This window comes from Castor canadensis, chromosome 5 (assembly GCF_047511655.1).
Source record: "Castor canadensis chromosome 5, mCasCan1.hap1v2, whole genome shotgun sequence".
In the NCBI taxonomy this organism is placed as follows: Eukaryota; Metazoa; Chordata; class Mammalia; order Rodentia; family Castoridae; genus Castor; species Castor canadensis.
This window is the reverse complement of record NC_133390.1, coordinates 74136701-74162843: the sequence shown is the minus strand read 5'-3', so window position 1 is coordinate 74162843 and position 26143 is coordinate 74136701. Positions and strand designations below refer to the sequence as shown.

At 41.7% G+C, this 26143-nt stretch overlaps 2 protein-coding genes across 7 annotated transcripts in view; both read left to right on the top strand.

The window, feature by feature from the left end:
* The first annotated feature begins 4587 nt into the window (after positions 1-4587).
* Positions 4588-19738, top strand: Dynlt2b (dynein light chain Tctex-type 2B). The gene is made up of 5 exons (XM_020176479.2): positions 4588-4822; positions 6827-6960; positions 11957-12026; positions 16139-16202; positions 19574-19738. The coding sequence occupies exons 1-5, from the start codon at positions 4698-4700 to the stop codon at positions 19619-19621; spliced, it is 441 nt and encodes a 146-aa protein (XP_020032068.2). The 5' UTR covers positions 4588-4697; the 3' UTR covers positions 19622-19738.
* A 1405-nt stretch (positions 19739-21143) lies between these two features.
* The window catches only part of Pcyt1a (phosphate cytidylyltransferase 1A, choline), a 50726-nt gene continuing 45726 nt past the window's right edge, over positions 21144-26143 (top strand). For 2 of the 6 annotated variants that reach the window (XM_020176487.2, XM_020176483.2), the window contains exon 1: positions 21302-21516. The gene's annotated coding sequence lies outside the window, so the exon portion shown is untranslated. The other 4 variants (XM_020176485.2, XM_020176484.2, XM_074073415.1 and 1 more) reach the window with 4 other exon arrangements.

Sequence of the window (26143 nt, the reverse complement as noted above, 5' to 3'; positions counted from 1 at the left end):
GTGTCTCTGGGAAGTGATCAGTCTCCCCTTCTGACTCCTAAAAGCAGGTCTAGTATTTGAATCTGGGTCTGATGGGCAGGGATCTCAACTGGTTCCTGAGAATTCTCCAGGTTCCTTTGTGCAATGGAGACTTGCTCGCTGGTGTGCCAGGAGAGGTGAGTCCCTTTGTCAGATCAACAAGTCTGCTGGTGTCTGGCAGGACACTCTCCAGCTGGGGATGCCAAATCCCAGCAACAAGGAGGTGAAAAAATATCTCCAAATCCTGGACAAGCCCCAGGACGTGTGGGATACTAGAGAACAGGGAAATAGGACACTGAGGTTTTTTCAGGAAGCAATGTTTATTAGTGTGCCAGCATCAACTCAGAGGTTTCACATCTAAAGGCTGGGCCCCAGAACAAAGAGGCCTTGCCTTATATACCATTCTAAGCAGGTTACAAAAGCAAGGAACAAAGTTTAGTCCATATATGGCTATACACAATTCTATTGGCTACTTTACCGTCAGTGCTATGTGACCCTTTTTGCATTCAGCTTCTTTAAGTTTCCTGCCATGCCACCCCCTCCTCCCTACTACACCCTGACCTTGAAGAGCTCATGATCCATTTGCCAATAATTTGAGCATCATATGATAAGGGCTGTTAAGAGTTCAACACAGGGTACAAAAGAGTATAGAGGAATAAGGAACACTAGGAAGAGCTAAGGCAGGCTTCAGTTGTGTCTGAGCAGATTCCTTCCAGGGTTAGCCCAGCAGAGAGTGGAGGGGGAGTTTCCCAGCAGGGAGCAGCATATTCAGAGGCACTGAGGGGAGGCCCAGGCTGATAAGGGTGTACAACTGTGAGGCCACAGCTGCTTTTCTGGAGAACATGGACAGCAGAGGACTGTCTGCTCTCCCACTTTAGGAAAGAAGAGTCAAAAGTGGGATGAAGGAGAGGCTGATGGGAAAGTCTGATGGGCAGGAAGAGGATGAAGCAGGCAGAAGCAGCTTGGGAAGAGCTGGAAAGATAGGGCACAGCAGGTGCAAGAAATGAGTTAGAGGTCTTCGAGCCATGGAGTGGACAAAGCCAAGAAAGGGGTGGGGGATCCAGGTGCTCTTGTATCCCTTCCTCAGTCCCTTGGCTCCTAGATCCACCCCACACTGTCCAAGGTCAGTGGACCATAGTTGTCTCTTCCCAGGATTTGGGGATATGTTTCTGTCATCTTACAGTCAATCTAGCAGTCAGGTTCCTCTAAACACAACCTCACCCTTTCCTCTTCAGAACTGAGGGCCCAGCAGGCCTGCCTATGGTGGGGAAACTGGACAGATAGAGCTGTCAGGAACAGGAGGCGCTGCCTCTTGAGCAGACATGGAGTCTCAAAGTTCAGACACAGTGTACCCTACAAACACTCCCTGTTTGTCTCACATTTCCTACTTGGCTGATTTAGCTTCAGTGTCATGGCTAGGACATGTCTGATCTATAGCCACTTCTCCTGCAGGGGAAAAGCACTGACACACCCAGACAATTAGGGGAGGATGTAGAGATAACGTGGAGGCTGAGGTGAAGCTAATGGTAGAGCACATGCTTAGTGTGCACAAAGCCTCAGGTTCGATACCCAGAAACACACACATGCACATATGTACACACACATACATGCATCATTTATATCTAGTTTTGGACATGTGAGGCATGCATGCACAGATGAATCCACACTCACACATGCATCACATGCACAGTCCCCACCCTGGCTCAGCCCTGCTTTGATGGCTTACTAGGACCCTATGGTGATAGGTCAGTCCTTGGCACCAAAACAATTCACAGGGGATAGTTGACTTTTTCTTGCCTCTGTCCTTTTAGGAACTTCAGACTGATGTTATTGTAGAACATGACAGAACTTCAAAGGACAAAGTCTCCAACCCCTGCCTCAGTTGGGCTGATTGTCCTCTCCTTCAGATTGTGCACATGTAAGGTGGATGCTCGTATAGCTGGCTGCTCGCACTCCTAGATCTCATTCCTCCTCTTCCCTTCCTGTTTTCCTCTTCCTCCCCTCCTACTTTTCTTTTTTTCCCCTTCTTCTTCCTCTTCCTACTCTCCCTTTTTTTGGAGACAGGGTCTCCTTATGTAGTCCAAGCTGGCCTTGAACTCATTATGCAGCCAGGCTGCCTCCACCCCTGTGCCTAGCCACTCTTAAAGACTTCAGAATGCACAAGTAGCTGGGATTACAGGTATGTAACACTATGCCCAGCCCCATTCCTGTTTTTTTTTAATCCCCAAAACCAAAATCTTGACTTCTAGCCAGAGTGCTGGGCAGAGGGACTGATAAAAATCTGTTCATCATTATGATGTTAAGTAAACATATTTTAAGACGAAAATCTGTCTCTTTCCTTGTATGACCCTTTATAAAAATAGCCCTGGAATGAAGAGGATGTTTCCTTATTCATAAACCTGTTCAGAGAAAGATAGGCCCATTTCAGGATAGGTTGTCCTTTGGCTTTCTATTTGGAGCTCAGGTGTTTGGAGGACAAAGGCATTTAAATTTTTTTTTTTTACTTTGCAAGCAGGAAGCCCTGAGTTCAAACTCCAGTCCCACCAAAAAAAATTTTTTTTATTATCCTATTATTGTTCTGGAGTACATTGTGACATTTACAAAAGTGCTTATATCTTAGTTAAATTCACACTCTCAATCATTCTCCTTTATTCCCCCTTCTGCCATTCTTAGAACAGTTTCAATAGGTCTCGTTTTTTCATTTTCCAAAGGGCATTTCTTACAGACATAATGTCCAATGATGTGGTACAAGAGAGCAAAGAGATATGACAACTCAATGCAACATATGCTCACAAATTGGATCCTTTTCCTATCTAAAAAATTGGGACAAATGGAGATCTCCCAGTGGGTCTGAAGATTAGATGGTATTAATGTATTAGTGCTGATTCCTAATCTGCAGTCTTCAGCAGGAGAACGTCCTTGTTTACTGGAAATACAAGAAAGCATTTAGGCTGATGGGCTTAGCAATATATTATCAAATGGTTTACAGCGAGGCGCAGGTGGCTTCCACCTGTAATCCTAGTTACTTGGGAGGCTAAAATGGGGAGGATTATGGTCAGATGTCAGCCCAGGCAAATAGTTTGCAAGACATCATCTCCAAAATAACCAGATCAGAATGGACTGAAGGTGTAGCTCAAGTGGTAGAGCATGTACTTTGCAAATACAAAGCTCTGACTTTAAATTTTGCAAGTGCAAAGTCCTGAGTTCAAACCCTAGTCCCACCAAAAACAACAAACAAAAAGGACAATGTTTAGGAAAAAAAGTTCTTGTACTGTACTTGTAATTTTTCTGAAAGTTTGAAATTGTTTCAAATTAAAAATTGTTTGGAAAAAGTAGTGCTGTTCTCAGAAAAAAAATCTCAACTTAAAGAGCTATTAATAGTCAGTTTCTGCTAAAACTTTTCATCTCTGTTTAATGGGTAAATACTATCCCTTTCTCATGTTAGAGAAGTGAGTTTTGGAGCTTGGTAACACAACTAATAGGATGAAGGTTACCAAAGGAAGCGGGGATGGATACTGGAGTACGTCCTTTTTCTGTGTCAGGACACAGCCTTCTATAACAGGACCAACGACTGCAGCTGGCTGGCTGATTTTTTTTTTCCCTTTTGTTTTTTGAGACAGGGTCTCTCTCTGTACCCCAGGCTGACCTTAAACTCGTGATTCTCCTGCCTCAACCTCAGTCTCCTGAATGCAGGAATTACAGATGCATGTGCGGCAGGATTAGGGTTTACATGCATGAAATGCAACTAAACTACTCTTTTCTGCCTTTTCCACTGGAGGAGGTGTGGGTGAGGCCCAGCAAGCTGGCTGGGAATTGCAGGCTGGCCATTTGGGAATAGAACAGTGCTCTTGGAACTTTTAAAAGGGGCCATATATTATTTTAGTCTTTAAGGGCCAAATGATCCCTGTTGCAACTACTCATTTTGGGCTATATAGCACAAAAGCAGCCATAGACAAGATGTAAATGAGCATTGTGTTTCAGCCTAAGTTTATAGATTCTGAAATTTTAAATTCTTGTATTTTTGGATGTGTCACAAAATGGTAACTCTTATTTTGATTTTTCAATTATTTAAGAAATATAAACCGGGGTGCAATGATGGGAGGCTGAGGCAGGATGAGCTAGAGGTTCAGGCAAACCAAGGCCACATAGCAAGACCTTGTCTCAAACAATATATGTATATATATACCCACATACACACACACACATTCACACATCCTGTTGTTAGCTCACAAGTCGTACAAACGGAAGGCTGGATGTGGTCCACCGCCACTTTGAAGGAACCTGGATAAGAATTTGGGCCCTGCTGGTTCCTAGCTGGGTATCCGGGGTCAAGTTCCCTAACGTCTATGAGTCTCAGATTCCGACTGTACTTCCTAGGATCGTCTCAGGGTTAATAAAAGATAAGGCGTGGTAAAGCAATGAGTAAACCCGACAGGGATCACCAATCCCGCGTAGAGCGCCTGTGCCCTCGCCCGTCTGCCCGTTCCCGCCCTGCAGCGACTGCGCAGACGCAGTGCAGGGCGAGTGGCTCGGCCACGAGAGCCTATAAAAATGTGCGGCAGGTCACGTGACGGTCCAGGGCGGGCCTGTTGCCCTGGCAACGGCTCCTCTGCGGCGGGCCGCAACTGCAACGGGTCAGGCCTTCCTCACGAGATACACCTGGCCTAGAAGCCCTGGCCATGGCGACTCGCGCGTCCTTCTCTCTCGGCACCCCGTTCTCTGTGGGTGACGGGCCGCCTGAGGCTGAGAAGAACTCAGGGCAGCCAGAGAACACTTATATTCTGAGGCCCATTTTCCAGCAAAGGCGAGTAGCGGACGCGATGCGGGCAGGGCGATCTCAAGACGTTTTGAGTCCAGCTAGCAGAACTTGTCTGGGCGTCCGACTGGAACTCGCGGGGCGCGGGCGGGGCAGGCGCGGAGGGGAGGAGAAGGCGGGGTCGGGACGAGGGCGTGGCCGGGTGGGAAGAGGGCGGGGCCGGCGGAGGGGAGGGGCGGGCCTGGCTGCCGGCGGGAGGGACGCCGCTGTTCCGACTTTTCCCCTGCAGGGGGCAGTAGAGGAGTGGGTCCGCGGTTGCAGAGAGTTAGGTTGTGGCGCGTCCTTAGGCTGGCGCAGCGGGAAGGATTGACCTCTAGGACACCCTGGACGTGCGCACAGCGGGAACGAAGTGGATAGGATAGAGACGGGCAGAAAACCAGCGGTGTTTTGAGGGTTACCGTGTGCACACCTGTGCCAGATTGCCTGTGCTTCTGGCTCCGGACCTATATGTATGCAGAGTTCTTCCCACGTAGTATCCGAATATCTTGCTTGAAGAGGGCACTCACCTAGGTCTTTAGGATGCGTCCGTAACTTCATCTTCACAAGAGAAAAACATTGGGAAAAAATTCCAAAGCCTCTCCTCTGTGGCTGGGAAGCAGGTTGTTGAACCTGACACCTGGCGGGTATAGTTGCGGAACCCAGGATGACAGTTTCATGCAGCAGTTTTCCCATGGTAAAGTGGACATAGAACAACGTTATGTTCAAGACTGGAGGTGATAGAGCGCCTGCCTAGCAGCTCCAGCCCGGAATTCAAACCCCAGTGCCACCAAAACAACAAACAACAAACTCCACAAAAGCAGACATTCAGTTGTCTTGGCAAATGCATGGGATGTCATTCAGCTGTGTGCTGTAAAAACAGCACAGAACGAGATTAACAACACTCTTTTATCCTCTAGGTTTAATGATATGAGTTCATGTGTGATTTTTTTTTTTAAGAAAACCTTAACAGTTTATGGAGAATTGAAAAAGCATAAAGGAAGAGCCAGATATGGTATGTTAGACTGCATTCCCAACAGACCAAATGTTGGATTTAAATTTTCTTTTCTTTTTTGGTGCTGGGAATTGAACTCAAGGCCTGGGGCGTAGTAAGCAGGCACACTTAGCTGTATCCTCAGCCTCACGTCTTGGAAATTTGATGATTCTAAAGTTCATCTGTAAGAATGAGCAGGCAAGAGAGCAAAGAAAATACTGTTAAAAAGTAATGAGGGGACACTACTATTACCAAATAGTAAACTGCATCATAAGCGCAAAATTTGAAACATTTTAATTTGTTAGACAGAGATCATCCAGAGGAGGCTCGTAGTTCACTTGAGGCCAGTGTGGGCAAATCCTCCCCTCCCCCACCCATCTGAACAAACAAGCTGGATGTAGTGGTTCACCTCTATAATTCCAGCTACTCGGAGGCATATGTGGAAAGATCTCAGTCAAGACTTGGTGCTTAGTTCAAGTGGTAGAGCACTTGCCTTGCGTGTGCAAGGTGCTGCGTTTAGTCCTCAGTGCCCCCCTCCCACAACACACTAATCACAGTAATGGAGCTTGTGTTTAGCAGGGCTGAAGGACAGCAAATGAGAAGGAGATAGGTGAAGCACAGTCTGTATCAGATGGTCACAAGTGCCAGGAAGGGAAATAGGAAGTGATGGGATACCAAGGTTTTTGGCTGGATCAATAGTAAGAATTGAGTTATCACTGATACAATGGAGAAGACTCCATGAGGACCTGGTTAGGGGAGAGGAGAATATCAGAAGCTCAATATGGAATAGCTTAAGTTTGAGTTGTAATAGACGTCCAGATGGGATATGTGTTGGCCTGAGGATTAGGAGCAGTCCAGGCTGTGGATAGGAATGCGTTTTCTTGTTTATTTTACTTTCATAATGAAAAAAAGTACAAAATAGAAGAACTTAAGTGTTCTAAAGACAAAAACCTGGGGAGAGTTGAGGTAAAAGGTGGGGTTTTGGAGTGACTAATTATATGTTCTCAAATTGTTTCAACTAGGTTCAGACCCTCCGTGGTTAAAGACTGCATCCATGCTGTGCTCAAGGAAGAACTGGCAGGTACTGAGTACTCCCCAGAAGAGATGCCTCAGCTCACAAAACACTTATCAGAAAACATCAAAGACAAACTAAAAGGTAACACAGTAATAACTGGGGATGACTTACTCTACAAACACTTACCCTTCAAATTCTTACTCTTCAACACTCAGTTTTAAACATTTGTCTCCTAGCCCATCTTTAAACTAGGGACAAAACCTGAATTCTGTTAAAGAGAAATTTCTCTTCAGTTTTCTATAATTATTTGATTACTTTTATTTATGTAGGTTTTTGCAGATGTTGGGAAAGATAAAGATGTGAAATGAAACACTGTAGGGAACCCCTGTCAAAGAAATCTGAGTATTCTGAAAGATCCTAGAAGTAAGCTAGTTATGGTGGTGCATGCCTGTGATCCCAGTTACTCTGGAGGAGTATCGTGAGTTTGAGGCCAGCTTGGGCAAAGATAGCAAGAGTCTATCTCAAAAAATAATGTAAACAAAAGGGCTGGGGGTGTAGTTCACTTGCTACAGTGCTAGTCTAGCAAGAACTATGGGTTCAATCCCTGTACTACCAAAAAAAAAAAAAAAAAAAAATCCACAGGGGTTTTTCACCATCCCATTAGTTCCTAACCCTGGCCTTCAGTACTCTCCTAGGCTATTCTCAGTCCATCTCTCCAGCTGAATCCTTAGCTAGTTTTCTTCCTTAGCCTCCATGCCTGCCAAACTCTATACCTGCATGGTGTATTTTGTGCTTTTCTTATCTTCTCCTCTTTGTCTCTCTCCTGTTAGCAGTGTTGACACAAACGTTATTATGCTATTATTCTTAATATTATACCATCTAAAAAGTTCTTTATTTCTGTCTCTTCCCTTTTTGTGTGTGTGGTGCTGAGAACTGAACCCAAGGCCTTGCACATGCTGGACTGCTACTAAGCTATATCCCTGGCCTTGTTCTTTTTCATTTCTTTGTAATATGCCAACCTTTTTATTTCAATATGGCCATTTTTGTGAGGGTGAGGAGTTTGAGCTCAAAACCATGTTCAATTTAAGGCTCTTTTATATAGAAATTGCCATCATGACTGCTATTCAAAGTATCTTTAGTATTGCAAGACTTCCATGCTAACATAAAACTCTTACACTTACTCAATAGTGTACACTCAATGGAAAACTAGAAGGCATTAAAAACAGTTCTATCTTTTAAGAAGATATACAGGTAATAGGAATGAACACTGAGGTATTAGAATAAGTAGATGTCTCAGCTAATGAGATTTAATGGCATTCCTTTTAGGGGATTAAACTCATTACAAAAACGTGCTTTTAACTACTAGTGTTATATCTTCATGGCCATACCACGAAGGTAGCTTGCCAAGGCAGATGAGGTGTATGAATGCTCCAGCATCTCACAGAACTGCAGTCAGGTGCAACTATAAATAATACTGGAAACAGTTTTCCATCTGACCAGGGGCTAATACTCAGAAGTCGTTCAGTTAGCTTACCCTCTGCAATTCTATCAGGTATTTGCGTAGTCAGTCAGTCATCGTAGTGCTTGCTACAGAGAAGATAACCAGTTGTTTGGGCCAGAGAAGACAGGAAGGGCTGGGGTGTGCCTGTAGTCCCACACTCAGGAGGCAGCCGTAGGAGGATCTTAAGTTCAAGGCCAGCCTGGGCTACATAGTGATATATATATATATATATATATATATATATATTATATATAATATATATATATGGAAGATATATATTCACGCATATACATATATATGTACATGTGTATATATATGCGTGAACTATTGAAATATACATATATATATATATACACATACACATATTTTTTGGGCAGTACGAGGGTTTGAACTCAGGACCTTGAACTTGTCATGCAGGTGCTCTACCACTTGAGCCATACCCCTACAGCTCTTTTTTGCTTTTAGTTATTATTTGGATATGGGCCTGATGTTTTTGCCTGGGGCTGTCCTCTGACCATGAGCCCGCTCCTCCTTTCTATGCTTCCCACATAGCAGGGATCACAGGCACACAGCACCATACCTGACCTATTGATCGAGATGGGGGCTTGATAACTTTTTACCTAGGCTGGCCTCAGACTGTGATTCTCCCTGTCTCTTCCTCTCCAGTAGCTGGAATTACAGAAGTGAGCCACCATGCTTGATGTCATTCTGTATTTAAATAGAATGATTGCTCACTATTTAGTTCTTTTATCCTACCTCCATTGCTGAGCTCTTTACTTTGGTTCAGATTTTACCTAATATAAGTTTTTTTTTTCAGCAAGGCCTCATAAATGCTGTTCCTGGGTTCCTTCATGCTTGAAAGTATTTGCTTTGCTTTTCTTTTTTTGGCAGTACTGGGGTTTGAACTCAGGGCCTCACTCTTGCTAGGCAAGCACTCTACCACTTGAGCCATTACACCAGCCTGAAAATATCTGCGTTTTGACTTTAGACTTGGGATATACTTTGGATGAGTGTAATATTTTTGAGATAATAATTTATTTTCTTGAGTCTTGTAGACTTTGCCTTAATATCTTCTAGCAGTTAATTATCTCTGGAGAAATCTGAGGCCAATTTAAAGAACCCTTAAACTGGGAGATATAGCTCAGTAGCTCGGTGGGAGAGCACTTGCCTAGCATGGACAAGGCCGTGGGTTCAACCCCAGCACAGAGTCCTATGCTTAACCTTTATGCCTGGTTGGTAATGAGCATTTTTATATTTCAGTCTGCACATCTCATTTTTTTTGTGTGTGTGGTCCTGGGGCTTGAGCTCAGGGCCTACACCTTGAACCATTCCACCAGCCCTATTTTTGTGACAGGTTTTTCAAGATAAGGTCTCATGGAACTATTTACTTGGGCTGGCTTCAAACCATGATCCTCCTGATCTCTGCCTCCTGAGTAGCTAGGATCACTGGCACCTGGCTCATTTTTTCCATATCAAGGAAAAGATGATCTCATTGAGTTTTTTTCTTTTTCTTTTTTTTTTGGTGGGAGTGGGGTTTGAGCTCAGCTTCATGATTACAAAGCAGGCACTCAATGGATTGAGCCACACCTCCAGTCCATTTTGCTCTGGTTATTTTGGAGATGGAGACTTGCAAACTATTTGCATGGGCTAGCATTGAATTGCAATCCTCCTGATCTCAGTAGCTAATCCTAAGTAGCTAGGATTATAGACATGAGCTACACTTAATTAAGTTCTTTTTGATTGACTTTATGAGCTTACATGGTTTTATACTGTGAATCAGTTGTGAGGAATTCTCTTTGTTGCATGATTTATATTTACTAGGTTTATTGTTTTGTCTTTTTACATAGTGTATGCCTTGCACAGAATGTTATTTTGTTTGTTTTTGCTCCTACATCTTTGCATAGTTCCAGTCAGCTTCTTTGGATTTTGCTCTGTCTGCAAGTCATAATTGCTCTAATATGATATAGGTAATTTTTTAAGTTCTTCTCCCCCTCATTTGAGAATATTTTATTTTTCCCTCAGAACTGTGATTTATAGGCTGGGTGTTAAATATTCTAGCTATATTTCTCTAGCATTAGGGATTCATTAGAGAAGGGAGAAAGTTCAGCTCAGTGTGCAGTGGTTTTTTTGTTTGGTTGGTTTTTTTGGTGGTACTGAGGTTTGAACTCAGGGCCTTATGTTTACTAGTAGTCATTCTCCACTTGAGCCATACCACCAGCCCTGCAGTGTTTTAAAAAATAACTTGGAGAGCTGGTAGCTCACGCCTGTAATCCTAGCTACTCAGCAGGCTGAGATTAGGAGGATCGTGATTCAAGACCAGCGAGGGCAAATAGTTCTTGAGACCCTATCTCAAAAATACCCATCACAAAACAGTGCTCAAGTGATAGAGCACCAGCCTAGCAAATGAGAGGCCCTGAGTTAAAGCCCCAGTACAAGGAAAAACAAAACAAAACTTGGGCTCTGTCTATCTTGTGAGATTTTGTTAAATGTCTTGAATTAGGGTTCCTGCTGCACATGGAGGGTGCTGTAGTCTCCACATTGCCCAATTTATTAGATAATCTGGCAGCTTTTCCTTTCATCAGACAGAATTGGCCCTGTTTGCCCAGTTCACTTTTTTTTTTTTTTTTGAGTGGGCTCATACAATGTAGCCCAGGCTGGCCTCCAACTCAAGATCCTCCTGCCTCTGCCTCCTGAGTTCTGAGATTATAGGCGTGTCCCACCAGTCCCAGCTTACTTTTGTTATTTTCATTTTTGTTTTGTCTATTATCCCCTGGTCAGAAAAGTGGGAAGATAAAGATGTTCAATCATTTTTCTTCTCTCCAGATTGGACATTAGTGTGAATTCTCAGGGTTTCATTGCTTCAGCAGTACAGTTGAGGCAGTAGTTGAGTTGTGGGTCACCCCAGTGTATCCCAGATGATAGCATCATTGTCATTTCTTTTCTACCTTAGTGAACATCTTACAATTTTCTGAAGATTCCATGCTCATGCCTGTGCATATGCTATTCCCTCTCCATAGAATGGAGAGACTTCGGTGACCTTGTAAATTCTTACCTGTCCTTTAAGACTCAGCTCATTTATCTAATGTGTTCTCTATGCAGTCTTCTGGTCATCTTCTCCCATTGCTCAGCTCTGTGCTTCTGATACACCTTACACATACCACTCCTCAAATTATTAGCATATTCACTTCTGTAGGTTTTTTCTGTCTGCCATTGAGTTCTTTACTAGTATGATTCTCTAAGGAAAGAGTGTCTTTATTCCTGTATTTATTTGAAGGCCTGTGTTAGCACCCGCCTTAGAGTAGGGGAAAAAGAAAAGACCGTTATGTGGCAGTACTACTGTAGATGCTTTTATGTATTCTGATACCTTATTTCACCTAACCTTATGACAAGCCAGGCAGGTATGTCACAATATTGTCATTTAACAGAGGAGGGAATCTTGAATGGGAAAGTTAAACATGTTCTCTGATATTTTACTCTTGGTCAAGTACAGTCAGGGTCTATTCTCAGATCTCCCAGGCTCCCAAGCTTCCCATCAGACTCATTAAGCATCTGTGGACTGAATTCTGGGACAATCTGCCATCAAAGTAATTTTACTACATATTTGCTTATAGATAACTTTATTTTTTTTCTTCCTAGAAATGGGGTTTGATCGGTATAAAATAGTGGTACAAGTACTGATTGGAGAGCAAAGAGGTGAAGGAGTATTGTGAGTAGTTCTTTTTTCCTTCTTGTTTTTATTTGTCTGTTTTCTTTTTTAAAAAAGTTTATATTTTCTTCCAAATTCAATCTTGTATATTTGTTACAAATACTAGATGATATTTCATTTTATCTTATTCTTTTAATTTTTTGCTGTACTGGGGCTTGAATTCAGTGCCTCACACTTGCTAGGCAGGCACTCTACCACTTGAGCCATTCCACCAGCGCTCATCTGTGTGTTCTTATGAGGTATTCATCCTCTTGATAATTCAGGAAGATTGTGTTTTTGCATGAGTGTGAAGAAAGAACAGCTTAACAAAATGCAGCTGTGGCCAAGTCCTGGTGGCTCACACCTGTAATCCTACTTACTCAGGAGGCAGAGATCAGGAGGATACTGGATTGAGGCCAGCCCAGACCAAAAATCGATACCCTATCTCAAAAAATACCCAAGACATACACAAAAAAGGGCTGGTGGAGTGGCTCAAGTGGGAACACCTGCCTAGCAAGTGCCACCAAAAAAAAAAAAAAAAAAAAAAAAAGAATGACTTTATTTTTCTTTCACTTGTTTCATTTCGGTAAGGTAAAGTTTGTACAGGAAATGAAAATAAATGATTGGCTTTGGGACAAATTTACAATTTTAGAATAGTGAATTTGTTCTCTAGCATCCTTTAATGTGTTTTTTCTCATTTATGAACTCATGGTTTTAAATATACTAGTGTTTTAAATCCACTGTAACAGACTCTACTAAGTGGCACAGTGCTTGCCTAGTGTGAGGCCCTAAGTTCGAGGTCCAGTATCACCAAAAAAAAAAAAAAAAAAGAATGAGTATAATTACTATCTTCACTGATACTTAAATTGTCCTATTGGTAGCTTCTTCAAATTAACTTATGATTTTTTTTAACTTATTATTTTTTTTTTTTAAAAACAAAACAGGGGCTTTATTTTTCTTCTCAAAACATATCAGGTGAGAGTTCCAGCCTGGTATAGTGCTTCACTGGTCTTCAAGATAGAAACTGTTCTGTCTTGTTGCTCTGCTGAATTTGTCTACATAGTTGAACATGGCTCAGTACTGCATTCACATTCTGTAGGGGAAAGAGAGAAGGAAAGGGGAGGAGGGGTTTTTGTGTTTTCACCACAAATGTGTTCACAAAGTGATTGCGTTGCCTTCTGTTTCCCTCCTTTCTGTTGCAAGTTCAACTGTAAGTCTAGTTGTTATTCTTTTGAGAGTGGTGTATCTTTTTCTGTAGCCACTTTAAAATGTGTGTCTCTTTTGTCTTTTTCTCTAACTGGTTTTCTTTGTAGTTCTTCCTGGGTTTCCCAGAGCCTCTCGAATCTGTGGGTGGGTGTTTTAAATCCATTTGGGAAAATTCTCTGAGCCATTATCTTTTTTATTTTTATAAACTTTTAGAATAATTTTGTTGTTGTTTGGGATTTTTTTTTTTTTTTGAGAAAAGGTAGCCCAGGGTGGCCTTGAATTTGTGATCCTCCTGCCTTAGCTTCCCGAGTGCTGGGATGACAGGCATGTGCGACCAAGTGTGGATGTCTCCCTTCTTTCATGTTTGCAGCTCTCCAGGCCTTTCAACCAGGAACCTGCAGTGTTCTTTGGAACCCCATCCCCAGCAAGTACTTTTAGTCCTGTCTCCTCATGAGGCTTTGCTCTTCATTTCATAGGCTTTCCCTTTGCTGTACTCGTTCCTATTGCTATGTATCATTGTCACAAACCCAGTGCTTAAAGTAGCACACATACAGTATTTTACAGTTCTGAGGTCAGAAATCCAAAATGGATTTCACTGAGATAAAACCAAGGTGTCAGCAAGGTTCCATTCCTTTTGGAGGCTCTAAGGAGAATCTACTCCTTTGCCTGTTTCATCTAGAATTCACCTGTATTATCCAGCTCATAAGATCTTCCTCCATCTTCAGAGCCAGCTTCATAGCATCTCCAAACCTGTCCCTGACTCCCCCCTGCTTTTTTTTTTTCTTTTCAGTATTGGATTGAACCCAGGGCCTCAGTCATGCTAGGCAAGCACTCTACCACTGAGCTACACTCCCAGCCCCCTCTATCTTTTATAACTCTGAGGACTGCACTGGACCTACCTGGATAATCCAAGACAATCTCTCCATATTAAAATCCTTAACTTTTAATTATTATTTTTGACTTTGTGAGATAGGGTATTGCCATGTAGCCCAGGTTGGCCTTGAACTCTTGATCTTCCTGCCTCAACCTCCTGTGTGCTGGGATTACAGGCATGCATCACTATGTACAGCTCTAAAATACATTTTTTTGCCATGTTACATAACACACTGACAGGTTCTGGGGCTAGAACATAGATGTATTGTGGGCCCATTATTTTGTCTACCACACAACCATACATAGCCTTTTAGGTTTCTGCTTATCCAATTTCAGAATTCATCACATCAGAAGAGAAAACCTGCCATGTGACAGGTTCAGTTCTACTCAGTCCTGTTTTATAAGGGATATTGGTCCTTCCAGATCCCCATTTTATCTCCGCCCCTGTGAGACTACCAATAGTCTTGCTCGGATTTTGTTTTGTTTTCTCAGTAATTGGTCTTCTACACAGGCAAAGCCAAGATTCTTAGCCTCTTGCCCTGTGTCCAGAATTGGCAAAGACATTGAGAAAAAAATCTGTGGAATAGCAGATTCACTTCTTAATGGAATTTTGCCCCTTTAGGTCTGTTTGCTTTAATAGCTTTCTGACTTTCTGTCCAGATTTCCTAACTGATCTCAGTGAAATGTATTAGCCTGCTACAAATTCTTCTATTGCACATCTTTTCAGTCCTTTTGACATAACTTTTGTGTGTGTGTGTGTGTGTGTGTGCGCGCGTGCATGTGGGCATGTATGTAAATATGGTACTCTTCCTGGTATGGACCAGATTTTTTCTGACTCATGTGATGCAGGTTTATCTAAAACATTTCCAGCCCTAGGCTTGGAGTGCCATTTTGGCAAGGAGCCCTAGAGTTCCTTTTACTGGGAAATGGTGTAAAGAGACCTCAGATTTAAAGGCAAGGATTGTTTTATGCATTTTTGTTATCATTTATACCTAGCACTTTGTTGTAATAGAACTCAACAAATGTTTGTTAAATAAGTTTTTATATTGATGCATTCTCTTGGTATCTATTAGTTTAGGTACTACTTTCTTCTAAATTCTTCTTTGATTTTTTTCTCTTCTTAAATCTTCTAAATATTTGTAGTTTAGAAGTTTGTAGTACTTCTATAAGTTTCAAATACTGTAAAACTAGGAAGCTTACACTAGATAGGCCTTATAATCTTTTTATCCTAATAATTTCTAAATGAGCTTTTATAGTGTTTTTTCCTTCACTTAATTGGGAGTTGCATACATTTAAAAAATATATGACATCTACAATTGCTTTTTTTTCACTTAACATTAGATTTTGAACATCTTTTCATGATTTTGAGGGTTTTTTTGGTTGTTTTAAAACCTCTTTTTAATGGCTACATAGAGTTTCATTGCCTGAAAAATACCATAATTTCATTTACTAATCTAGTCCTCCTGGGTATTTGTTCCCATTTTTAAATTGCTTTTATTTTGACTAATGTAACTGGGGAGGGCAAAATGCAATTTGAGCATGTAGGAGGCACACAGATCTTATAGAGATAATACTAGATTTAGTTAAAAGATTCAATTCTACTTCCTTTTGTCCCTTTCTTTTCTGGGACTATAGAAAATGATCATATGGTTTCCTGCAGACCTTTCTTCGTTATTACACAGGAATTGAACCCATTGAAAGTCACACCAAGTGCCTCAGTAAGTCATCTATCCCTGAGCTCCACCCAGAGTGCCAAAGGCTTCAAGATACTGATCCCTGTAGTTGTCAGGCAGCTAGTTGGGGCTTGAGGCTGCTAGAACCCCTAGGTTAGTCACCTGTAGCTACAAGCGGCCTTACCTAATGCTTCTGTCCCTCCAGGTTACCCAGCATACTCTGCTGTGCAAATGTGATTTTCTCTGTTTGCCAACCCGGGAAAAAGTTCGGAAGCACTGTTCTATAAGATTCTATGAAGGAAAACTTTTACTTGTAGCAGGTACATGTAGTTCAGCTGCTTGTAATTTTGTTGAAAATTCTTTGTTCTTTGACTTTTTTAGCATGGCTGCTCGATGTTTCTGGGATGCTGATACTGACAACTACATTCACGATGTTTTCATGAATGTAAGTCTCTTTAGAAACCTTTTTTTCCTTTCTAGATCAAACTACTTAATACTTTTTTAAAGATGGAAGTTCACAAAAAGAAAAAATATAGAAAAAAGAAAATTTAAAAAAAAAAGAAAAGAAGAAGGAGGTCACTTTACATTCAGACATTCATCTTAGACCTCCTCTGGATGAGGTAATGTTACTGTTAGTTTTTGTGTTAGTAAAGCAGAAACCCAGTGTGCTTTTATGACAAGGAGACTTGTGTGTATACAGATGGCATAACTCTACTCAAAAACTCCTAGACACCATAAACAGCTTCAGCAGTGTGGCAGGATACAAAATCAACTTACAAAAATCATTAGCTTTTCTGTGTATCAACCAATTGAGAAAGAATACATGAAAACAATTCCATTTACATTAGTCTCAAAAAAAAATTAAATACCTAGGAGTAAACTTAACAAAGGATGTGAACGACCTCTACAAGGAGAACTACAAACTTCTGAAGAAAGAGATTCAGGAAGACTACAGAAGATGGAAAGATCTTCTGTGCTCATGGATTGGTAGAATCAACATAGTAAAAGTGGTTATACTACTAAAAGCAATCTACATGTTTAATGCAATTCCCATAAAAATCCCAATGACATTCATCACAGAGATTGAAAAATCTACCCTAAAGTTCAGTTGGAAACACAAGAGACCCCAAATAGCCAAGGCAGTAAGAGCAATGCTGGAGGTATCACAATATACCCGACTTCAAACCATATTACAAAGCAATAGCAATAAAAAACAGCATGGTATTGGCACAAAAACAGATATGAAGACCAGTGGAACAGAATAGAGGACCTGGATATGAATCCACACAACTATACCCACCTTATTTTTGGCAAAGGCGCCAAAAACATACAATGGAAAATAGCCTCTTCAACAAATGTTGCTGGGAAAAGTGATTATCTGCCTGCAGAAAACTGAAACTAGATCCATGTTTTTCACCCTGTACTAGTATCAACTCAAAATGGATCAAGGACCTCAATATCAGACCTGAAACTCTGAAGTTGGTACAGGAAAGAGTAGGAAATACTCTGGAATTAGTAGGTATAGGTAAGAACTTTCTCAATAGAACCCCAGCAGCCCAGCAACTAAGAGAAAACATAGACAAATGGGACTTCATAAAACTAAAAAGCTTCTGCACAACAAAAGAAATGGTCTCTAAACTGAAGAGAACACCCACAGAGTGGGAGAAAATATTTGCTAGCTATACATCAGACAAAGGACTGATAACCAGAATATACAGGGAGCTCAAAAAACTAAACTTCCCCAAAATCAATGAACCAATGAAGAAATAGGCAACTGAACTAAACAGACCTTTTTTAAAAGAAGAAATCCAAATGGCCAAAAAACACATGAAAATATGCTCACCATCTCTGGCCATAAAGGAAATGCAAATCAAAACCACATTAAGATTCCACCTCACCCGTTAGAATAGCTAACATCAAAAATACCACCAGCAACAAATATCGGCAAGGATTTGGGGAAAAAGGAACCCTCATACACTGCTGATGGGAATGCAACCACTGTGGAAAACAATATGGAGGCTCCTTAAAAAACTAAACATAGATCTCCCATATGATCCAGCAATCCCACTCTTGGGGATATACCCAAAAGAATGTGACACAGGTTACTCCAGAGGCAACTGCACACCCATGTTTATTGCAGCACTATTCACAATAGCCAAGTTATGGAAACAGCCAAGATGCCCCCCTACTGACAACTGGATTAAGAAAATGTGGTATTTATACACAATGAATTTTACTCAGCCATGAAGAAGAATGAAATTTTGTCATTCGCAACTAAAGGGATGGAACTGGAGAACATCATCTTAAGTGAAGTTAGCTAGGCTCAGAAGGGCAAAAATCATATGTTCTCCCTCATATGTGGACTTTGGACCTAAAACAAATGCAGTAATATTATTGGACATGGGTCACATGCTAAGAGGAGAACACATACAGGAGGAATAGGGAAAGGTTAGGAAACCCAAAACTTGAAAGCATTTGATGTGCCCACTGTAGAAGAGCTAATATAGTAATCTTAAACTGACAGAGGCCACTGTGGGAAGGTGATCGGGAAGTACTGAAGAGGTCTGGTAGAGATGAATCAGTTCCGGTTGTAATACACATGTGCATGGAAGCAATGCTAGGAATCTCTCTGTACAGCTATCCTTATCTCAAACTAGCAAAAACGCTGTTTCTTTGGCATCTTTTTTTTTTTTTTTGGTGGTACTGGGGTTTGAACTCAGGGCCTCATGCTTTTAGGTAGGCACTCTACCACTTGAGCCACTCCACCAGATATATCTTTCTTATTATTGCTTATGTCTTCTCTTCAACAAAATTGGAGAAGAGGGCAAAAGAGGTTCTGCCTGGAAGCAAGGGTGCTGCGGGGGAGAGGGAGGAGGTGGGGGGACGGGGGGAGAAATGTATGCACATAGGAATAAAAGATAAATAATAATAACAACAAAATAAATACAAAAACAAAAGGGCTGTTAGATTGGCTCAAGAGGTAGAGCAATGCCTAGCCCCGAGTTCGAACTTCAGTGCTACTAAAAGATGGACAAATTAATTTCCTCAATTAGGAGGAAACACCCAGAGACTATTTCCCCCATCCAGAATTTATGACATGGAACTATTGTTCTTTTTAACTTGTTTGGTGGGACTGGAGTTTTGAACTCAGGACTTCATGCTTGCAAAGCAGGTGCTCTACAGCTTGAGCCATGTCTCCAGTTCATTTTGTTCTGGTTATTTTGGAGATAGGGGTCTCATGAACTATTTACCTGGGCTATCCTCAAACTGAGATCCTCCCAATCTCAGCTTCCCAAGTAGCTGGGATTACAGGCGTGAGCAACTGGCACCCAGCTTACCCTTTTGCTTAACTTTTTTTTACTTACAATTTTTTGTTTTTGAGATAAGAGTCACACTATGTGGTTCAGGCTAGCTTTGAACTCTCCATCCTCTTGCCTCAGCCTCCCATATTATAATTACTAATGCAAATTAACTGTACATATTAGTGGGTTGCCACATTTCCATTTATACCTTGCTTTGATCATGTCCAGCCTATCAGGTGCCTCTGTCACTCTTCATCTTCATTTTAGCAAGCCAATTTTGTAGTTACCCTTAGGAAAATAGTACCCTATAGCAACTTTATAGCTATACATTGGAAGCCTGGAAACCCTTTTCTTGAAGAAAATTTACAGAGCCATCATGAAGCCTATTTGGGAGGCTGAAGGAAATTGACAAATACCTGGGACAGTGTTGATTTCAATGGGCTGTGCTTCCCTTACTCCCTCATTAGTACTAACATGCTGGATTTTTATGTGTGTTTTCCATCTTGTTTTCTAGGACAGTTTATTCTGTGTTGTAGCAGCATTTGGGTGTTTCTACTACTGAATCTTTGAAAAAGCTGGAAATCTTAAGATACAACCATGAAAAAGCTGGAAAAAGATATTTTTATATTGTTAAATATCTTAATAAAATAAAGATAAATTGGCATGTTGGCAACTAGAATCTGTTGTGTAGGCCTTATATTTTTAATGTTTTGATGTTGTTATAGTATGTTCTTGTTATATTTGGAAAGCAGAGAAAAATACAGGAAAATTCATTTCAATTGTTCAGACATATGAACTGTAAATATTTTGGTGTATTTTCTACCAGTGTATTTTTATTTTCATGGTTTAAAAAAATCATACATACAATGTTGTACTCGAGTTCTTTTCACTTCTCATAAGCAGTTTTTATGTCATTTTACTTGCATTATACTTTTTTGCATAGTTTAATAGATGCATTTATTCCATCATTGTTATTGGTAAGTTATATCATTGTTATTTTCGCTATTTGCTTATTGAGGGAATTTTGGACTATTATAAAAATGAGATAAATTTATTTGTGCATAAAGTTTTTCCCTGTACTTCGAATTGCTGCCTTTATGTCTCTCACCGATGGCTCACACAGCTTATTCTCCTAAAAACACATCCATTTTTCCAGGGTTTGTCCAGGGTCAGGGGCTGAGATGTTTCTGGCTGAGTATTAAATTAGAACTCCCTTGAGAGCCAGAGATTCCTATATTGGCTACTACCCAAGCTCCTAGTATCTTTGTAATAATCTTCTCAGAGGCCTGGTGTCTTCTTCAGCCAGCTGTCCTTATTTGGGGCTCTTTGTCAGCAATGTTCGAATGCCCATTTGAAACTCAAAAGGAGGGGTTCCGATTTAAATTCTTTTCCTCCTTGTACAAGTTTACCCACTCTTTCTTCTCATCTGCTTTCCAATCAAGCGTGAGGACACACACAAAGGTAAAAGTACATTAAATGCAGTAATACATTAAAAGATCCATTCACATCCCCTCCCATAACCTCGTGTATCTACTTGCCTTCCAGCTACAGAATCCAAAACGACCCCTCCCGAGCCTGGCCCACGCGCCCGCTCCTCGTTTCCCCCCGCGTTCTTAAGTCCCTTCTTGAGTCTCAGGGGCCATCTCTGGTGACTCTGTTCCCGGGTCACAAACAACGGGAACAAAGGGCCTGGCAGAGAAGGCCTTCCCTGGGCTGGCTTGGGGGACATGACTTCTCCTTCCAGCATCAGGTGGTCAAAGCCGTGGAAGGCGCGGCCACCTGCATGTGAAGGCCGGGTGCGGTGTCCCCAAATGTCCCTGGGCGCTGGCCTATGTGGGAAGGCCCGCCGGCCGGGTAACGCTTTTTGACGGGCTGCAGCGAGAACGTATGGCGGTGCACCTCCTAGCCCTCTAAGGAGAGGCGTCTTTACTACACACTCTGGTTCCGGGGTGGACGCTGACCCTTGGACATTCTGCCTTTCTGCCTCTGGTATTTGCTCCGCCACTCCACCCCCGCGGGCCCCGTGGAAGCGGAACTAGTGTGTCAGAGGTCGTAGTTTTCAGGGGGCAGTCGTGGCCGGATTGGGAAGAGGCGGGCGGTAGGCGGGACTTCCGGCCCGCTGTTCCGTCAGCTGCGTCCCCGGGCGTCTCCCCGCAACCTCTCCAACTTCTCTAGTCGGTGACGCGGCGCGGGGAAGAAATCCGACGGGACCGGGGCCGGGGAACGTGAGCTGCTGGTGAGAACCTAGGGTGTTCATATGCTTGCGGCTGTGTTTGAGAAGACAAACTGAGGGCTGGGACCCGAGGACACTGAAGAATGGGTCAGTGACAGCGAGGGGAGTGTGAAGCCGGAGCTGCGAGACTACTGTGACCGAGGTCTGATGACAGCGAAGGGACTGTGACTCAGGTGTAGCTGCCTGTGAAGGGTCTGCGACACAGGAGCATAAGTACGAAGCGGGTGAGGAAGTAGGACGCAGTGAGTGCAAGGGGACAGCGACCACGGGGCCATGACTCCAGGGAGAGTGATCGGCGGATAGTGAGTGACTGGGAGGGGACGCTGACCGAAGGGACTATGGAGCAGCAGCTGCGAGGGCACTCTGACCGAGGAGCGGTGACTTTGAGGGCCTGACTTGGAGAAGGATCAGTTTTGGGGATGGCGCTGTAGCGCTGTGTTTGAGTATAGAGTGTGATTAAGTGACTGAATGGGTAAGGAGCTTTTTCTTTTCTTTTTTTCTTTTGCTATATCGGGGTTTGAATTCAGGGTCTTGAGCTTGCTAGGGAGGCGCTCTACCACTTAAGCCACACCCCCCTGCCTTTTTTTTTTTTTTTTTTCTGATAAGGTCTTTTTTTTTTTTTAACCTGGGCCCACCTTCCTACGCCTCCCGAATAGCTGGGATTACTGTGTGCACCACTACCCCCGGCTTCTGTATTGAGATGTGGTCTCGCTAACTTTGCCCAGGCTGACCTCTAACTGTCTTTCTCCCAATCTCCGCCTTCCGAATAGCTGGGACTACAGACATGAGCCATTCATGTTACAGCGCCGGCTGGACAGAGAAAGTCTTTAGTGGAAAGCACACTGGTCTGGGACTTGGACCAGAGTTTAATTTTATGGGCAAACTTCTTGTGGCTGGGGAAATTTACTTACCACTGAGTTTCTGTGTCAGTGAATGGTAAGTTTGGACTAGATTAATATATCCAAACTGTATATGGGTTCCATCCTACCGTTGGCACCTGAAATTGTTTAAAAAATGGAATAGGATAGAAATTTTCAGTGTAGTAAGAGTATTATTTTATAAAATGTGTTTCAGAAATGAGTGTTATACTCCTCCTCTCATAGCCCTTTGTAGAAGGTGCTACTGACTGTGCTACTTACCCAGTGCTTTAAAAAATCTAATAGAAGCTTAAGGTCAATTTACTTATCACATGCAGTAGTGAGCTGATTACCTATCATCCCTGCTCCTTATATACTTTGTAATAGGTGAAAGATTCTTAAATGGGAATGAGTTGGGAGTGATTGGGAAGAGCCTGTGTTTAGCTAAAAATGGCCAGTTACATCTTTTTCCAGAACAGTGGATCTTGACTTATATTTTTTGTAACTAAAAGAAACTACTCAAGATTTTTATTTTTAATTGTTTTTCAGATAGGGTCTTGCTTTTGCCTGGGGTCAGCCTCAGACCTTGATCCTCCTACCTGTGCTTCCCAAATAGCTGAGATCACACTACACCTAACTTGTTTGTTGAGATTAGAATCAGAATAACTTTTTTTCTGAGCAGACCTTGCCACAATCCTCTTGATCTCTGTCTCCCAAAGTAGTTACAATTACAGGCATGAAACACCATGCCTGGCCTCAAGAGAATATATACATATTCATATATATATATGAATATATGCTTTAAGGCAGCAGACCATAAAAGAGGAGACACTTAGGCCCAGAGATTGCATTACTTTTTCTCTGGTCCTTTGTGTTGATGGAATGAAATGATTCTTTTTGAGCTAGGGCTGCTTCACACATTCTCTTTCAAAACCAGTACAATGGTTTGATTGATAAAGACTGGGCTTTATTTCCCTCTCACCGTAAATTTTCTCCTTGCATAAATAGGTGGAGTTTTCTTCTTTGGGAGCTCCTCTTTGAGTATGTGATCCCTTAAGGAGAATGGTCTAGTTGCATGGACCTTGGATTTGGAGGTCCCAGGTTACTTTATGGAATGTTAACATTAATTCACTCTGTGATTTTGGGAAGCATTATTTCTTTCACTTGTTTTAGATTTCCTAAATAATTAAATTGTCTGTATTTTATGTTTTGCAAACCAGATTAGTAAGAGGTATATAAGTGTTTTATGTCTCCTCCCTTTCTTTTGGTAACTTTCTTGTAATCATAAGTTAAAAGTTGTATTAGTTTAAGGCTTTCAGTGTTTGCACTAGGATGACTGCCAATGAGCCAGGGAAACCTGTAGATCTACAAGGCTGTTATATCACATTCACAACTATTTGCAAAGCACTTTTGAAGTTAGGGCTGCTAAAAATAGTGGCATATGGTCTTTATTGTAGACTTGAGAATATTATGCGTGCATGACCCTTAACAGAAAACAGGGTAGTTTTTTTTTTTTTTTTAATGTACCTTAGATGTGATTGTATTTGCTTACTTTTTGGCCCTAGAATAGGGATCTTTATCTTTTTTGTGTGTCCCAACCCCTTTGGTGGTATGATGAAAACTTGTGAAGTCTCTTTTGGGAATAATGTTTTTATATGCAAAAATAAAATACATAGAATTATAAAGGAAGCCAATTATACTGAAATACAGTTATCAAAATGTTTTGCGTGATATAGCACTAAATGTGCTTATTCACATAGTAAGCAATGTTTAATGTCTGTCAGTAGGTTTTATAACTAATAACTTTAAAGTGGTCACGGGTATAGCAATTATTAAGACACTTGTAGCAAATATCCCATTGGTGGCAAAATCTACCCATCCGCTACATTTACTGTTATTGCTGTGACTCAGATTCATAACTGAAAGAAATGTGCTTCCTTTAACGATTAGTGAAATGAGCATATAATATTTTTGGTCCAAAATCACAGACCTCCTGATGTCTATCATAGACTCTGCCTTAGAGATATAAGTTCCAATAACCCACTTTTAGGAAGAGCACAATCTAAGCAGGGTCTTTTCATTGCATCTTCTGGTAGAATAGAGCAGAATAAAATTGGTCAACTGGGGCTGAGTGTAGCTCCGTGGTAAAGCATTTGCCTTGCATGTCTGAGGCCCTGGGTTTGAGTCCCAGCACTGCTCCCTTCCCTAAAAACCTGTTCAACTGCAAGAACTAGTACAAATATCCCTTGTGGTTTTTAGGATAATCTCTTTCTTGAAATAGCCTCCTGTGTGACTAGGCCCAAGTGTAAGCTTTTTTTGCTTTAGTGGGTAACCCAGGGTCTGACAGAGTAAAAGTCTAGTCAGTGTTGAATAAGGGTTGTTCTGAAAAAATTAGAGGGGAAGAGATGAAGTTCAAAGTTAAGATCTTAGATGTGGCAATTTTCAGGCCTCAAATATTGGGAGTAACATTTGAGCTCTAGTTTAAAACTAATCTGAGGGCTGGGGATGTGACTCAAGTGGTAGAGTGCTTGCCTGGTACGTGTGAGGTCCTGGGTTCAACCCCTGGTACCACAGAAAAAACCTAAGAAGAAACTAATCTGCCAGAGCAGGTTATGTGAAATTCACCTTTACATTTAGAAGTTCTTTTTACTTACTGTATAGAGTGACATAGATTATATATGTGCTAGTTACCTAAATTGCAGTAATCTCGTATTAGAAAGTTATGGTTGAATTTCTGAAATAATCCTATTCCTAGCACTGTCTCCCACCTTAGATTGCACAGATCTAGGTAAATATTGTCTCCAAATCATTGTCAAAACTGGTCCTTTCTTCATCTAGGTCGGGAGTTGGCAAACTTCTTCCATAAAGGGTCAGATTAGTAAATATTTTAGACTTTATAGATCATACAGTCTCTGTTGTAATTACTCAACTCTGCTACTGTAGCACAAAATCAGTCATGAATAATACATCAACGAATGAGCATGGCTGTACTCTGTTAAAACTTTAGCTATAAAAACAGGCAGTGGGGCCAACTTTGGCCTGCCAGCTGTAGTTTGCTGACAACTGCCCTACCCCTAATCTGGGCAATCTGCTGATTGAAATCACTGCTTCTTCACCACTTTGGGTTCACTGTATCCTTCCTCAGGCTTCAAACAACTTTCCACAATGGGTGATGCTTACAATGTTAGCTGCTGAAAGACCTGGCTGTACAGCAAGTGACATGATCAATGAATGCCAGGAGTACTAGATGCACCCCTCAGAATTTGCAGAGCTTGCCTCTTACAGCATCACCTCATCAAGCACCACCAAGGTAGAAGCAGGTGGAGATCCATGTATGAAATACTCTTGCTCACTCAACTTTGGAACTGGACATTGGTATGCTAGCTGAAAATTACTGAGGAAGATAATGTAGGCCCAGAGATGAGAGAAGCACAAACAGAATGAAGCAAAGGAAAAATTCATCTCCTGTTTTGCAATTAGTTCCCTGTAGTAATCAGTCAAATTTGAATTCAATTTTGGAAATTTGGAAGTGGATATGTGATTGCAACTTGCTACTATTTAGGTTGTTACATAGTTACAGAGTCCACCTCCTCTTTTTGTCCTGGATGGGGCTTCCTAGATTTACTAGCAGTAAGAAAGTAGAATAGAGGGTATTGGGTGGGAGTTCCTAAAACTACTTTAGGAGGCTTTCATCTCTAAGATATATCACTTGCATGCCAGAACCCAGATTTTGTGTCCTTCCGGACATTCATATTGGAAAAACACTTGGCTAGGCCGTCCTTAATACCTCCTCACTGCTACCCCATCCTTTCAAATGCACATGGTTTCCATTTCTCTAGTGAGTTAAGGTATCCAAGCAGGCATCTATTGGAACATTGAATAACAAGGTCAGCAGTGTGTACTGAAAGGTGAGTCAACAGAAAGGATGTCAGATTTTGTGAGTCTGAGTAAAAACAACAGACACAAATACAACATCCTGCATCTGGAGCACTTT

What these genes read in the sequence shown, in the direction of transcription:
- Dynlt2b (XM_020176479.2), top strand. Translation starts at nt 4,698, where the DNA reads ATGGCGACTCGCGCGTCCTTCTCTCTCGGCACCCCGTTCTCTGTGGGT. An exon ending in AGGCCCATTTTCCAGCAAAG is followed by an intron (nt 4,823 to 6,826) that starts GCGAGTAGCGGA and finishes TGTTTCAACTAG; the next exon opens with GTTCAGACCCTCCGTGGTTA. An exon ending in CAAAGAGGTGAAGGAGTATT is followed by an intron (nt 12,027 to 16,138) that starts GTGAGTAGTTCT and finishes TGACTTTTTTAG; the next exon opens with CATGGCTGCTCGATGTTTCT.